Source organism: Lichenostomus cassidix, chromosome 6 (genome assembly GCF_008360975.1).
Source record: "Lichenostomus cassidix isolate B80296 chromosome 6, HeHo_3.0, whole genome shotgun sequence".
Taxonomy (NCBI): Eukaryota; Metazoa; Chordata; class Aves; order Passeriformes; family Meliphagidae; genus Lichenostomus; species Lichenostomus cassidix.
In genome coordinates this window covers 15,598,036-15,615,786 of record NC_139487.1, presented here as the reverse complement: position 1 = coordinate 15,615,786, position 17,751 = coordinate 15,598,036, and the positions used below count along the sequence as shown (strand labels likewise).

Below are 17,751 nucleotides of genomic sequence, written 5' to 3'. Positions count from 1 at the left end.
AAAACAGGAAACAGCTGGTCAAAACTAAAGTGTGATGAGAAACTTATTCAAAACTAAAAAAAATATGACTCAAAAGTGACCATCATTTACAAAGGCTGGATTTGTAGTTTTTACAAACCAATGGCAAAGAAACACTGTGCAAGCTAAATTATATATGCAGTGATCCACAAACGCCTGCTGAAGATGAAAGAACTTTGTTGCTCAAAAGCATTCAAATTACAATAAAAGTCCATCCACAATCTGCTGGTAAAGGAAAAAAATTAAAAAAGGAAACAAACCCCCTCTATTTCTGGACTAACAGAAAAAAAGAAAAGGAATACACTGCTGTTAAATATGATTCATGTTATACCTCATGCTTATAGATAACTTCTATCTTTTCTCCAGCCCCAACCTCGTTGAGTGATTTGGTGTGAATAGACCGAAGCCTCCTTTATGGTGATAGCAAATCACTACATCTCAATGAAATGTTCACATAACAAAAGGTTTCACACTCTTAGTTCTCCCTGACTGTATTTTAAGTAAGGTAAGTTTCAAAAGTACACATAGGTAAACCAGAATACAAGTTTATTTCCTAAAAGGGAAATATTCTGAATGCTCGTGAAATAACATTTTTTCCCTTGAAAATATATACATTGACATAGACAAGCCACCAGTGCAACCCCAAGATTGCCAACAACAGACAGGAAGTCCAATGTTACAGCTCCCATGACAACAGTAATGTGCTTATATAAAGTAAAAAATCTCACATATGCACAGGGTCAGAACTATAATGGCCTCAAGCATGCTGCAGGATGCTCTAAGTCTGCAAAGTTACTCAAGATTAATTCCTAATTTAAAACAGAAGACTGAGGACAGTTTGCTCTCAGGAGTCTTTTTCTTGATCCAACACAAAATCACATTTAGAACAACTCTCCAGGCCTCAGATATATTCTTATGTTTTTGCTGAAAGACAGTCCATTCAGAATTATCATTCAGACCATTATTCAGTTTAGAAATATTTCAATGTTGATTGGCTATATACATTTTTCTTAAAAATTTGTTTTTCCTTTGCTCTTACACTCATAACTCTAAAATTCCCTAATATTAATATCTGGAACTGGTATGCAAATTTGAAGGTGGGTTGCCACCCCCTCCCCTGCACTGGAAACTCAATGGATAGGTTTCTTCTGCAGACTACAGTGCAGCACACAGCTACTGAGCTCGCTGAGATAAAAGGAAATATAGCCACAGCACATGGGAGGTGTTTGGGAGAAGTTTATCTTCTCCAAACTCTGAGTGAGCTCACTAACAACTAACTGCCTCTAAGTCTAGAGAACAGATGAGATCATCACTTGTTTGTAAAACAGCTAGGGAACAGATTCAAGCCTAGAAGCAGGGCTTCCAAGCAGTATGATAACATGAACAGTCAAAAGCAGCATATGCAAGTCAAAGTACTGAGGGAAGTTTTATTTATTAAGTTAATGATCCCACCTGAGTTATATTACAATGCATTACACATACTTATATAGAGAATATTTTTAGTTTAAAACTATAGTTTTAAAACTGCTTAATCTAAGTCTGGTACATGTCTGTCTCTTAAAATGTTTGACATAAAACCATGGTTCCTATGAACCCAACAGCTTCATTCTGCACATGCTTCTTTTTCTCCCTCCAAGTAAGTAACATTATCCCAATAGGAGATTTTAAACAGATTACAGTATGACCAGGATTTCACCCATTCTCTAATACTTGAAGGGAATTCCTAAACACTCTAAGAACTAAGACTGCTGTAACCTGAAACTAGAGCAGCTAATAATACATCCTTTGTTTTGCCCACAATTTACTAATGAAGGTCGGTATCTGTTGCGATTGCTTGAAAACAATTTTTACAGTGTCGGGAGACTAGCATGAAAATAACCAGTACATAACAATCACTTTTAATCACCTTAAAAGAAGCTCACATTATTTTACTGTGGATTCAAAGTCCAATTGGTAGCAACATTCAACAGGCATTACAGTTATGTGAAAAGCTAAGGGGAAAAAAAAAACTACTTTCACAGGAGCTCATTAAGAGTATTCAGATTACTGCAACAAGTGCAGGTGCTGATTTCACGACAAATACAAACTTTTTCACTACTGTTGCATGCTTCCACGATATCACAGCAACCTCCTCTGTAGGTGTCCATCTTTGAGTATTTTCCATACTAAAAGCAAGTCTTCAATCTCAGTTCAAAAATTAAGGTATCTGGTTACAGTTGAAAATATTAAACAAACTGTTACTTTCACACAATTTGCAGGACAATAGAAGCACTGTCGGACACATGTTTTGCAGGTAAATAATAGCATCTAACTATATAATTTTCTAGTGAAATTATTAGAACAAAAATTAAAAAAAGAAAAAAAGTGGCTACAAATGCCAGGGCTAAATGTTTGTCTCCAGCACTGCCCCACTTCCGACATTGCTGATGAAAGCTGTGTGCTGTCACACCACCCTGAGTCACTCTGGTTCCAGTGCTGCACTGGTGTTATTAGCTTTGTTTGCTGTGGGAGCACCCTTGGAGCCCCACGTCACTTGATACTCCATCTCATACATACTTGGACCATAATTAATGGCTCTATTATGTTCAACTGTTATTCTGATTTTTAGGCTGCTACCAGTCTGTATTTTCAAGAAAATTTCACAACCAGAGGGCTCATAACCATACATTATCCAATCACTTTTCACACACAGAGGAACCAAATAGCCTTGTATCTCATGGGGGATGCTTAGATATCGTGGCAAGTAAAATTTTCCAGTAGAGATTTTTCCCCTAAGTTGTTCTTGAAATTTCATACTGGTAAGGTATATGCCTAGCAATTACTGTCAACTCAAGCTTATTTCATTTTAGAAAAATTTCTTTTTAAAAGGTTCTGAAAGATTGTAGAAAAGCAAGATAAATTTAAATGCATATGAAATCTCATAAATTCAGATTTTAGTTATTCACCCACCAACAGAGTGATCTTTATATGGCACCATTTTTATTCACTTACACCAGAGTAAACAACCCAACTTTTCAACAGTTCATACAGGTAATGGAGATAACTTAGTTTCAACTGAGAAAGAATTTAGAAAAGTGTCCAACTCTAACACCCTAAAATGAACCCTTTAATGTGCTGCAGGGAGATTTTCTAAACCAGACCTTCATGCTTCTTTACAGTTAATGAACAGTCACTAGAAGGAAAGTCAGAAAATGTGGAAAAACTGAAGGCATAATATAATGCTCTTGCCAAGACTCCCACACTATTGGCTCTAAATACCTAAGTGTGCTCACAGCTAAAGCTTATTGTTCATAATTTGGCCCAATGTTGTTAAAGGTATAAGGCAACTATAATATAATACAAAGTATTAAGTGATTTCATTTAAAATCTATCACACATTATGGTAGTAAAATGACTTCTTCTACAGACAGGGAATAAATTTTCTATTTTAAAGCTAGCCTTTGAAACTGGAGTAACTCAACCCAAAGCAAATATAAGTATAGAGCTTCATTTTAAAAAGTTCAATTTATTTTTACAGCACTTACTGAAGGGAAAACATAATTTCATGCCTATTTGGCTTCTCTCCTGCTTCCCTGATTTTTTTCCAAATAGTCAATTCTACTCATTAACTTTTTTCTTCAAACAAAGAAACAAGACATACAGGGTCCAGGTAGAATAAAAACCAGCTTGTCATTACCTCCCAACTACTTTTACATAAGTAAATAAAACTTTGTGTCTAAAAACCACAATGGTTTTATTAACAGGCAAAATACTCATGCACAGTCAGATAAAAAAAATATTGTTAGAGTGGAGGAACACTCCAACCACTTGCAGATTATTTGCTTTATATGTCATTATTTCCTTTAAATTCCTTACAGCACACTGAACTAGAAATTTTATTTCAAAATGGGAGGCTGAAAAATCTCAAATCTGCCTGTAGTCCACACCATAGAATCACAAAGTAGCCTTTTTTTTTGTTAAGCAGAAGTACAAGTACAGCATAACCTTTAGCATAAAGAGCAGTGTTACAGTTGAGGTGTGAATACAAAACTGTGCAGAAAGAGAGTAAAAGTCCATTTAAAGAATTTAAATATGTAGCAAGAAGTAAAAAGCAGTGGGAAAAGAACATAATTCTAACAGAAAGATGGTATGACAGCAAACCCAGACCTGATATTTCTACAGAAACAGCTAAAAACAACCCAGACTAAAAGCCAGAAATAATTTAATTCTTCAGGCTACTTTCTGGGTTGTGAATCTCACAGAATTTGGCAGAATAACTTTAGTAACAAGACTCTTATGTCCAGGTGATTTCATTTGGACACTCCACAAGCTTTGTGTCTACATGGGCCTTGATTGCAAGGCAACTGTTGTTGCAATAGCCTACTGTTGTTGCAAAGCAGACATTATTTCCATGACTGATAGTGAAATAATCTATCCATATTTTCAGAAACGCCAGAAAAGCATGCACTGACTGGAATTGCTGATACAGCTCTGGAAGGGAGTGGGACAGCAGAGGGAGGGAACTGAGCTCTCTACAGGTTCAAAATTAATATAAATATTGTTTCTAATTACAAAATATTTATTTTAATTATGAATATACTCAGAATTAATAATCAAGCATAAACAACAAAAAAATTCAAATATTGTCTATTAAACAGAAAGCAAGTTGTACCTAGCTCTATTTTTAAAAAAATATTATCCAAGATGACTATTTTAGGTATCACATTAACAAAAGAGAATACAAAAATTTTTTACCTCCAAATCTTTTTCTCTCCTTAACTTTTTGTTAACAGATACCATCAACTGACTATAGCTCAGCTTTATGGAAATAAAGAAATCTTAATACAGGACTCCTTACATAAGCCATGCATATCACAAATCCTTGCATTACATTCATTTTACACAGGAGTCATAAAAACACCATGGATACAGGGGAAAAATCTCAAAAATCTGATGCTAACAAATGCTGAACTACTATACCAAATCATTACATTAACTATGAAACACTCCTACAGGACAAATCTATAATAGAATCTTTGTTCTACCTGGAAACAGATGTGGCAATTAATTTTTTTAATTGTTGCTTAATTAGTATTTAGCATTTCTGTAGTGCCTTAGCAACTATGAAGAATGTCAGATACATTAGAGTGCTAACTTCTATCTGAGCAGAGTTGAGCAAGCCAGCAGAGTTCTTGCTTCTTAAAGCTCAAACTACTGGCACCAGGAATGTAATGACACAGCAAAGATAGTACTGACGCCTACAAAATAAGCTTAACTAAGGAATTCAGTTATTATGCACTGCAACTATGTTGTTGCAGCTGCCATCTGCAGATCTTGAGGTCACTTACATGGCTTGAGAGAATCACTCTGTGAAAGTCTAGTGAGCTGCCCAGATTTAATCTTAGTCAATGGTGGATATGGTTACTTTTGCCACCACGGCAAAACCAAAGTGTATTTCAGCTCTATGAACCTAACATCTCACACATCCCAGAAACTCTGGCTTTGGTAATTAGTCAGATTGCTAACAAGGTGCAGCTGAGCTGAACCCAAGCAGTGCATACCTGCCCAAACAAAGCCAACACCAGAGCCTGCACTCATGATTTGTTTCTACGGCAAATTTTTTGCACTTTTGACTTCTTTAGTATGTACTAATGCGAGGGGCTTGCACTGTTCCAACATGGACAAGCAAATGTCTCCTGAACAGATACATGTTACACACACCCATCTGATAAGGGCAAATGCTGCACTGTATTTAGCTACCAAAATTAAGTGCAAAATTAGGAAAAAATATTCAACATAAAAATTTCTCTCTTCATACAACACATACATTTAATCCAGAGAGGTCTAAATCTGCATATAAAAATACCTATAAACAGTAATAATATGCTACATGAAGAAAAATATAACTTAATCTATTTTCTATATAGTGAAAATCCTCAGTCCCACCTCCCTATGTAGAGGAAGAAAAAGAAAAAATCACTCAACAAGACGACAGTTCAGCGCCTTTCCTTTATTAGCGCTAGAATTTTTATGTAAGGGATATGCACAAATGAGACCCACATTTTCCTACTTAAAACATAAAGGTCTCTATTGTTCTGTGTTACACTAGTACTGCCATGAAAACTTAATTTCTCCAACTTTTTTTTCCTCTTGAAGAACAGAACTACTGTTCCCTTAGCTGTTCCAAACAGAATGCATGCTCAAAGGGTGAGATAAGGGGAAAGGAAGAACAAATTACCACATTCATTTACTACTTTTTCCTTCTTCCTTTGATTATTAGCATGAAAGATTCCTACAAATGCCCATAATTTGTTGAATTATTTTAACCCAGTGCATATGTTCAACAGGTCCATATATTTGTCACATCCATTATGTTAATTTCTATGTTTGTGTAAATCCATCTATAATGCTAATAATATAAGCCACAAATGCATAGAAATATTATTGCAGAAAAATATTTGACAATAAAATAATAGGAAAACAATGCTAAAAGAACTTGATGCATGTTATACATAAAGAGATTATATACAGAGGTTGATAAGAAGAAAAACAGTCTTAGTGTCCATTTGGATGAGGACAGGCTTACAAACATGCTTTTAACCTTTTTCTGACCATGAGACAACATCCTATGCACTGTAGTTATGCAAAGTGCTTTACAGTGCATGTTTATCTTTTGCTCACTGGTAGACAGAATTTCTTCTATTTAAATAATTATTCAGTGAGTATTCATTACTTTTGTTTGTGAGTTCATTTACAGACTACAAAAAAATCTTCAAATTAAAGCTCTCCCTTCCCAAAATGCTGTAGGTTCAGTATTATACAACAGTGTTAGAAAGTGGTTAAACAGGCAAGCACGATAAAAGTGAGCAACTCATGGAAAAGTAAGGAACTCATGTCAAATTGGAAATGTCCAATGAAGAAACATAAACACATCCTTCAGCTACCTCAGCTAAAAAACATTTTCCCATCTCTTCCCCATAAAACTGCAAATGATAATTATAATGATACAATTATAATGACAATGATACAACCATATACAATTTATAATGATATAAATATACTGAGCATTCACCATGTTAAGTAAATCCACAGCATTACATTCCCCCCTCTGTGGGAGCATGACCAAGCTCCCTGCAGTGCATCTGCTGTCCCAGCAAGTCTGTCCTTCCACTGACCAATGCAGTGAATTTCACAATAATGAACAGTACCACAAAGCTCTTCAACCTGGTAAAAAGCCTGACATACACATGTTTATAGAACTCTTTGATCAACTCTTTAAATGGAAAAATACTAGTTTCTAGAAAGACATGAGGATATTACATGAAGGCACAACTGTCCTGGAGTCACAGAGTCCTCTCTTCCCTTGTCACTGACAAAACTTCATTTTAGCTTGATCAATTTTACCGTAGGACTCCGTGATCTTAAATGAATGTAAATTATAGATGATTCTCTGATTCCACACAAGTAAGTTTTCCTCCATTTCAGTCCTACTGAAAGTTGTTGAAGACTCTGAGCACTAAGTGCTAGAAATTTCTCTGAGCAGAAGAGATCCACATCTATTCATGACCAATTTATAAGCATAGCTTATACGACAATGCACTCCTTTGCCTTGATTATTTTCTCCCCCCTAGAGCTTATTCATACATTTTAACAGAGAAAAACCACAGCTCCTTTTTTTGGTAAGATCAGTAATCAGTGGTCAAAATCTTTTACAGATTACATAGAAAACCATTTAATTTCTACCAGCACAGAAAATCTTTTACTACTTAAAATAATGTATTAAGAATGTGCTATGTAATTTCTACAATAATAATAATAATAATAATAATAATAGTAATACATGCATTCATCATTTCATTTTAAACTTAGAATTCCTGGCATTATGTAACTAAAGAGAACACAAATCAGAGCAGTATCAGCACATTAATGTATATTATTCAAGTATTACTTATTTTATTATTTGCAAGTTTAAAAGAAATAGAAATACCTGCAGCTTGGGAAAATACTATGCTTTCTTTTCTTGAGCAAAAAATTTTTCACTGTAATCTAATACTCTCACATATAATACTACTATACTTATGGAGCAATTATATCATTAATATATCCATCAAATATTTATACACAAATACATGCTATATATATACTAAAATGTGTAGAGCTACAATATATATTTATACACCTATCTTATATATATGAAAAATATACATGCATATTATACACCTTTTCATTTAAAACAGAAATATCTATAAAATGCATATATATTTTTAATTTCTATATAGGTGTGTTATATTTTTTGAGAAAAGAATATTTATCAATAAACAAATTTATACATAAATCTAAGTATAAATATTTACCTATACACATTTTATACATATACGTTTATATATATATATATATATATATATATTTGTATAAATTTTTACACATATAGACAAATTTATGGCATATCCATTTTAAACCAAAAGAATTTTAAAGGATGACAATACATTTTTCTAAAAAGCAGTGCTCAGCATACGGTTGTTCAATGCGGGTAAGTGAAATATCTCATTCAGTGTTACTGTTTACTAGTTGAAGGCACTTTTTTAATGGAAAGGTCATCAGGGTATCAAAACACACAAGGAAACAAAAAAAACCCCAAAAAACACTATGAAAAGCTTACCTCACACCATAAAGACTTCTCAAGACAGGAATTAAATTTCCATTTTATTAGAGACTGAATTATAGTTAGCTGTTCTGTTGTAATCCTAGAAAACTTCACACCACTGCTGTTTCTCCTTTGCTCAACATAATTCCAAGCAACAGTTCCTATGTGCCCTGAAGGTAAAGTCCTAAAAATTGCTCTTGTTCCAGTATAAACTGATTTTTTAACCTCTTTATCATTTTTACAGAAGCGTCTTATTAATAGAGTAGAACGTTCCTTTTTGTTTCTAAAAAAATCCTCTTCCAACTCTTCTTCACAGTTATCATTACAGTCCTCAAAATGGCTCAGAAAGGGCTTTGAGGGCATTCTTCCAGTAAAGTTATTTCCACAGAAGTTGTGACCTGAGCATGCCACTTTAACCTTTCGTGGTGCTCTTTCCAGACATAAATACTTATCCCTTAAAGCATCTTCATACAACTGCTGCCCATTCCCATTCTCACAATTATTTGTCAACTCCATTATGCTGCAAGTGCAGGCTGGGGAAGCAGTGGTGTTACCATCACTGTCGCTCACGGGCCGCAAGCAGTCATCCAAAATGAAGCTGTTGTGTAAACTGCACAAAGCCTTTGATATATTCCTTTCACTAGTACAACGTAAGTGAAAAAAGGCCACTTTATCAGGATCACTGCTGTCATTCTTATTTACTGCTGTCTGGCTTCTTAATGAAGGTCCATTCATTTTCAACTGAATTTCAGCAAGCATGGCTCTTTCCAGAGAAACAGGAATTCCAGTTTCCAGGCAAGCCTCTTCCCCTGCTAAAGGATCACAAGATTGATACAACTGGCTGCACGGGATATTGCTCTTGTAGTTTTTCTGTACAATGTTACAGTTAATGTTAAGAAATTCCACTGAATCAGAGATGGAGCTTTTCCTCTCCCAGAAGTTTTCATTACTCTTGTCATTAGTCAGTTGTTCTTTGGCCAGAGGGAATAATTTGGGCACTGAGCCCTGAAGACTTTCTTCTTCGAGTCTGTGTAAGTAAGACACAGTGTGTGTGGTTTGCCTTCCCGAGCTGGCAGTATGTCTTTTTATAACACTGGTGTCCAAAGCATTCTCAGTATTTTCATCTCCAGCTGACTGGGCAGGTATCACTTTACCCTGTACCACGGAGAGAAGAACAGATGCTGTCATCTCCTCAGAGGTCATTTTGACACAGTCTTCAGTTGCTAGATGTGTGCTGGGGATGGGGGGAGGACCTTCTCCACCAATCCTCACACCATGATTTCAGTGTAATAAAAGATTCAGTGCTAAAGAATTAGGGAACACATGGTAAAATAGGTATTGATTGCTTGTTATTTTTGAACCAGCTTTCACAAAAAAGTAATTTATTTTACTGCTGGGCTGCTAGGCTTTCCCAACCTTGGATTACGGGCATGACACACTAACATTTTAAAACCAGTTTCTTATTGTGATGTAGCCATTCAGCTGGACTCTCCCCACAATTAGTTCTTCTGTCATGTATAGCATATATACTGTTGCCTCAAACTGTAGATGACCAAGCACGTACTCCATGTCACAGATGCATCTCCCCACAGGGCATCCAAAAAGTTGGTTTTCTGTAAAGAAAAGACACATGTAGACTTATTGAACAGCATCCATGGCACAAAATCCACCATCACAAACACAGCAAAGTGAACTGTACTGAGACCTAGAGAATTTCAAAATACACATTTAAATCTGCCTTAACATTTCACATAGGAATTTTTGAAAATCACAGTCATGTTTTACACATTTAAGTAGCTTTCTTCACCTCACTGTGGAAAGCCACATGACTGCTGAAAACTAATTAGCCTGAAGCTGTAACACTGAAATTGAACATATAAATCCAAAGAGAAGAAAGAAAACATATTTTCCATATTTTTTCTGACTCATAGCCAGGATAAATTAAAACATTTTGAGAGCACAATCAATTTTAAACCTACACTGTCTTTTTAAATAATTCTTTTCCTATTCAAAACTACAACTACAATTGTTTCAGTGTTACATGGTTGTTGCTTCCATTAAACTGCATGCTGTTACCATGAAATCATGAACACAGTATTTTTGCCACAAATTTACAACTGAAAAAGCATAAAGACAGGTTAAAAGACTGAAATATTATAAATAACCTTTTGACTCCTTTACTTGTATGCCTTAAGCTAAAAAGTTAACCTGCCTTTCAACACTGTCATTAATTCTCAGCTTCTTTCCTGCAAGCAGCATGGTAGAAGTAAATCTTGGAATCAGAAAATATGAGGTTACAGACAGCTCAACAAAGGAAACCAAAGACCAAAAGAGACACACCTAGATAAATAATGAGATAAATCATAGTGACTCAAACAAATGTGCACTTATACTTCAATTTATCATATTTACCACTGAAAAACATAAAGTGTATTATTAAAAATATGGAAAATGTAGACAGTTATATTAAGGCCTACATTTACTAGGGCAGTCTAAATTCAATAGAAACAAGCAAAAAATATAGCTTTGAAGCTTCAACAGCAAAAAACAGCAGAAAACTTAGGGAAATGATGGTTCAGCTAAACACAACAGTTAAATAGTCTATAGTTGATAGAATTAAGAATGCTGGGAGGGATGAAAAGCAGGAAAGTTCAATAATTAATTTGAAGTGTAAAATCTATTTTGATACTCTTCTCAAGTAACTATGATTAACAATTTTATTTTAATCCATTTTAGAGTGTCAGCTTTCATTTTTATTGATTACTAATTTTCAAAAGCAGTCTGGCACAAATCAAGAGGTAAAACGCACTCCCCAGTTCACAGGACATTTGAGATGCTATTTTTGCACACAATTAAATTCATAAGTGTAACTAAATGTATCATTTTTCGAGGGTTGGGGAGTGTCACAAATAAAGGAAATAAATTTACAAGCAGTTACATTTTGTTACAAATCTGTGGCTTAAAAGCTTGCTAGGCCACGAACAGCTATCTTTCTTCCTACAATAGCTACCACAGGTGCATGGAAAAAAATGGAATTTAATACTTCAATAAAGATTTCAATTTTCATGGTTTAACAACAGGGAGGGTCACAAAGGAAAGTGACAGAGAGAACAAAGAGCCACAAGTTTTACATTCTCCACCCATTACAAAATGCATGTTTATGCCAGATCAACTGGAGCAGAGTCCAGGTGGTAAACTCAGATCCTGTATTAGAGAGATTTAGCACCAGAAAGGAAAATAACAGCTCCAGTTCATAGAAAAGTTGTGTAGAAAGAGCTAATAGTTCAATGGAGTGGAGAGCTCAGGTCTTAAAACAGAGTTATGTTACCAACACAGTCCACAGAGCACCCTATGGAATACTGCAACAGCACAGCTGTAGAGCACTTAAAATGAAAAGGCAACACTCAAGCAATTTTTTAAGTCTACATTCCCTGATAGTCCCTACACCTTTAAACTGTACCCTGAAATTAATCTTAATCCACTTTCTCCAACCTCACCTATTTCATTATAAAAGAACAAAAATCCCATACCACCAACAACCCAACACACACAAAAAGGAAAACAGCTAAGCAATTTTCTTATTCTACCATTTCCTATCCCTCTTCCCTGTCCTTTCTCTTCAAATCCACAGATGACAGCTTACATAGCTTTTTGCCACTATATACTTGACAGATCCTATCTTATTTCTCCTGGCAACCATTCCATGCTTTTCATTCCAAAGCTACATATAATGATGCTGATCAAATGAGAAATATTTAGGAAGGAGAAGCAGCTGATTTTTTCTTGATCTCCTAAGTTTCTTTCTTGCTCTATCAAGTAACAAAAATTCTTTGCAAAAGGTATAAAACATGTATGTATTGTCTTCAGCACAGATTTTTCAAGGAATTCTGTGATCTATCAAAATGTCTTAATTTACTGATTTATCTTTCCTGTTTGCATTGGAACAAAAATTTCCAGACAATTAAAATACAATATATATTCATAAATGAACTCCCTGTAATATTGCTAAGAATAAAAATTAATGGATTGGATTGTCACTGCAAATATTACACCTCTTACTACACCTGTTGCCAAATGAAACTCTTACAAAGCATCACTTTAATAAGCAAAACCACAGCATTATTATGCAACTTTAACCTCACACAATGATTTTAAGACGACAAAATTGACCATGTACTTTAACTTACATTGCTTTTTTATGAAGAAACTTTAAAAAATAAAAATAATCACATAATTGATTTCCTTCTGTAAGCAGGAATTTGCTAAAAACAGAAGCCCATTTATATCCCAGACTATCCCCAAAGCTCATTCAGAGACTAGGACTGGTCTTTCACAGTCCTCCTTCCTACAACCTAATTTTCCCTTCTCTCTCTTATACTAAAGTGTTTCCACACATCCTCCCCAAACTGCCTCTCAAACCTTTGTCTTTTCTCTAGAAATTATCTCAAATCTCCCCCAACACTGGTTCTGTTGGTCACCTCTCTCCTCAGCTGCTGAGCCCATTCAGCTGCCCATTTCCCTCTACCAGGATCACTCTTCTCTATCTGTGCCTGTTTGAAACCCAACTCATCAAGGATAATGTCTGCTTAAGAAGCTCCCACTGCATGTCCAGCTGTTCCTATCCTCTTGTGACCACTGCAATGTGACTGCAATGCAAATGTGGTCCATCTCAAGAATCTTTTACTCAAGTTACTTTACAGCTAAAACATTTTCCCAATCCAGTTCATAGGATGGTTGTGTTAACGTGCTACAACAGCACAAGGGACAAAATTAGTAGTATAGGGAAGGGGAAAAATATGCTTCCTAAGGTGATTGACACCTTTCTGCAATTTGCAAACACAATTTGATGTTTCAGATGTCAATCTAGCATATAGCTGCCACCAAAGCTGGTAGACTTACTCCTGCCCTCACTCTCCTCTTTTTGTCCCTGGTCTCTGCACCTCACTCATCTGGAGATCATGAGGCCACAGAGTTAAATTGATTCACCTGGCTGATAGGTCACAAAACTATTCTTTTCATCCAAACAAACTGACTCACCTTGTGGCCACATGATTACTTTATTCCATGAAAAGTAAACATTAGGAATGCATGGTAGGGACCACACACCTCAGTAGAAGCTTCAGCTTAGACCATGTTTGCTAGGATGTATAAATGCATCCTGAAATTTCTCTTAGTCTGGAATGTCTAGTGTATGAATATGCAAAACCTCATGAGATAGCAAGTAAAAACCATGGCAGAGCCTCTGATCTATGGACAACTGCAAAAATATCTGGAGCTGTGGCTCTGCTGAACAGATGACACGGGTTTCATGTGTCCCACGTTACATTCTCCTCAGTGTCTGCTTTCCACCACGATCAACAGATTTCAATTCACCGTGCCCAGCAAATTCCTGAAACTGATGGAATTCATTACACACGCTATAACGTGTGTTAACACAGTGTTAAAAATGCTATCAAATGTGAAACTCACAAGCTCAACCAATAAAATGGTATTTTGTATCTTACTGTAGAATAGCAGAATTATCACTCCCTGTGGCTTCCTTTACTTGCCTGCCTGCACATGGGTGGCCAAAGCCTAGATCTTCATATAAAATCCTCATGCAAACATAACATGCACTAGCATATAAAATGCTGAAATTATTTAAAAACATATTCTTCTCATTGTACATTCACACTGATTTAGACTTCAGTTAAATCTGAATATAAAAGCACATGAAGTAGACAGCAAAGCCTGCACTGTATTCAACACATGCTGGCATTTTCTAAAGCCATTGGATTAGCTGATGAAATCCATTAATAACTTCACTGGTTCGTTTTACAAGGCCTAAGTTATGTCAGAAATGTAATGTGCTCCTTCTATCAGTAAAGGAAAGTAAAAATATAAGAAACTAGATCCAGCGTTAGTGAATCACTGTGGATGCAGAGGTCAGCCAACAAAGACAGATGAGTAATGAAAATAAACAATCTGGCAACCATTCAGCACATGCATTCACAGAATGTATTAAGTCTGAAAACATGTGACACAAAACTAATTTGTCTTCTGTTTTTTTATTTACACTGACTGCCTACACTCTAAGAATTCCAGTACAAGCTGGTTCTAGTTAGTATTAATAACAACTATTAACTTTTAATGATTTTATTCCCCAGATATCTGGAATTAAAGTCTACAACAGTCCATATCAAAAGTCCAACATAATCAAAGACTACAAAACTGTATTAACTTACTATCAGTTTAACCTATAATTCATTACTCAACCTAATTTCCTTCTGAAGTCAGCAGAAATTCTGCTTCAACAAAAACAAAACAGAGTATGTTGAACTTCCAGTATTATTTAGTCTTAGGAAAGGCATATGACAGATCAGAACCATCACAAAACGTGGTAGGTTAGGAGGCCTTTCAATTCTAGACTGTCAAAGGAAAAGATGATCATGTAAATATTTAAGGGTGCTGGTTGGACAGTGGGAACAAGTAGCAACTGCATGAAGGGCAAGTAAGGGATGGGTGCCAAGGTGAAGATGGGGACTGTTTAGTGAAGCTGTGTGCTGTCAGTGATGCCAAAAGCAATTCTGGACATAGGATGCTGTGGGAGCTGCACAGGAAACTCAGCGAATGCCTGGTAGGGGCCAGGATTGTGGGTGCAGAGAGTAAGGGGGACTGACAAACATACACATGACATTACTAAACACATACTGTGGTTTCCATGGGCTGACTGCTATTGGACTGGGACAGACAGTAATTTAGGACAGCCAAAGGGCAAATGCAGGCAACCTGACAATCCTCCCTCTACCCTGGCCACACTGGGACATTTATAGCTATTTCTTCAACCTTCATCCCACATGCTACATATACACATTAACTAGCTATCTTCGGCAAAAGACATTTCAGCACACAAAAAAAAACCCAACAATCAAATAATTTTATTAATTATTTCAAATTACTAAGTGTTTACATAGTATCTAAGGCACAAGCAATCAGTGAGAGATTCTTGGGAAACAGCAAACTCCAGAAATAACTTGGCATAGTGAATACTAAACTATTGATTACCTCCATCACATCACTCCAACAACTATGCTTGACAGCTATAATCGCAGTTCAAGCTCTTAAGGAAGAAACTGATTCATGAGGAAAATTGTTTGTATATTACACCTATCCATTTACAATTAAAAAAGAATAAAGGTCTTTATTTTTTAGTAGATAAGCTATTATTTGCTCCAGACCAATTCCTTGAACAGAATAAGAAACCAGATTTATTAACTCCTCTCTAATTTATGCTGTATCATGCACACTATTTGTTTTTCATTACAGTGCTCTATGTCAGAAACAAGCAGGAGATACTTGTACAAGAACAGGGCACCAACATGTCATCACCATTTTCTAAACCTCACCTCTCCCTAGGGAACCATGGGCAAACAGTAAGGAGGAAATAGCTAGACTCTTAAGAGCCACTCAAGATGTGCACAAATCCTATTTGAACAGTTGGAAGCAAGTTATAACAACATTTGATTTGGCATAGAGCATCACGCAGAATCTCAGATTTACCACCAGCATCTGTGTTTCAACAACAAAAAAAATCTCAAAGAATTACAGTATTTATATGTCCTGTCAAGTTAGGGTCTTTTTTCTAATTTCTAGAATAGTTATCTAAACACGATTGTGTATTAGATGTCTCAAACTATGCAAATGTCTGCCAGATGGTGAAACCTCTCAATTGCCTCATCATTCATCACTGCATCAGGCAGAATGTGAAACTTCTGCCAGATACCAGCTCCACTCTTCATTCCTTCACAGAAATGCCTTTTCTGCACAGGAGATGCACTGAGAGAAGCCAGAACTTAATTTATCTTACTGTCAGGGTCAGTTCTCTATTTCTTTCTAGATCTGCTCTGCAACAAGCTGTTTAAATAAACTTTCTGTTTAGTGGTTACTTGAATTTCATGCTAAGTGACCTTATCTGAAAGCTGTAATTCCATCATCGACACTTGGATGAACAACTCCTTCTACCTGAGATGCATGACAACTCTAGCTGTTAAAGGCACGATAATTTTTCTCCATCTTTGAACAAGCACTTCTGGAATAACTTTTCTTAATTTTTTGAGGTATGTGAAAAGAGTCTTAAATGAATAAAAGAGACTTTCAAGCACTGAGTCACACTCATTGGAAAAACGAAGTGCAGCAGAATTTAAAACAAAAATCTTCAAAGCACAGAATTCAACAGGCTTGTCACTGGTTAGTAGATCTCTTAGAAAGATTAAACAAAAGATAAAGCAAAACAAAATAACTGACAATTAATAAAACATATTCTATGAAAGACAAGGATAAATAATGCTTATACAGAAGAAAAATAGGAAATACAATGAGAAGTAAAATAAAAATTAACATTAAAAAGCACATAAAAGACAAATGGACCATCAAGATTTATTTTAAGATCTGAACATTTTAAAAGTAATCACACAAACCATGCAAAAAAAATAAACATGATTAAAAATTAAGTTTGAGGTTTAAGCCAACCTACTGGCAGGGTCCAGCCAAAACAGCTGATCCCCCATTCCCTGTCACTGTCACTGAGGTATCTCCTGAATAGGAACTCCTGCATGGAGAAGAATCAACTAATCCAGAGGAAAACTAACCCAGAAAGAAGGGAAAAGAGTCTTCAGGCAGAATTACCTGATGTTACTGGCCATTCAGTCATGTAAATTGACAGAGACAGCATAATAATAAAACACGGTGGAGACTAAGTGAGAATCCAAGGCCAGAGGAGAAATGCATCTGCAGCATCTCACAATGAGACAGCTTAAATAAGTCATCTAAACACATTCTAAAAATTATTCTATAGGAATACAGACACGTAAGTATAAAAATCTGAGAGGTTCAAGCAACACAAGCTACAGCTAACAAACAAGAAAAACCAAATCAAATCAAAGACCTTAAGCCAAGTTCCACTATTTAAATGTAGTAAGAAACAGCAAGATTAGTATTAGCTGAAATGATCAACTGTTTTCTGGAATTCAGATGTTATCCTCTGCTTCACTGGAATTCATCACATAATCTGTAGTGAACAGCAAGAAACACATTCACAGCACTGCCCACACATTGAGTGTGTATTTGAGTAC

At 35.7% G+C, this 17,751-nt stretch overlaps 1 protein-coding gene across 3 annotated transcripts in view; it reads right to left on the bottom strand.

The window, feature by feature from the left end:
* Positions 1-17,751, bottom strand: part of PLCE1 (phospholipase C epsilon 1) — a 139,049-nt gene that overhangs the window by 105,323 nt on the left and 15,975 nt on the right. For all 3 annotated transcript variants that reach the window (XM_085065238.1, XM_085065239.1, XM_085065240.1), the window contains exon 2: positions 8,657-10,254. In XM_085065238.1, coding sequence (XP_084921364.1) covers positions 8,657-9,844 — 1,188 coding nt within the window. In that variant the 5' untranslated portion in view covers positions 9,845-10,254. The remainder of the gene's footprint in view (positions 1-8,656; positions 10,255-17,751) is intronic.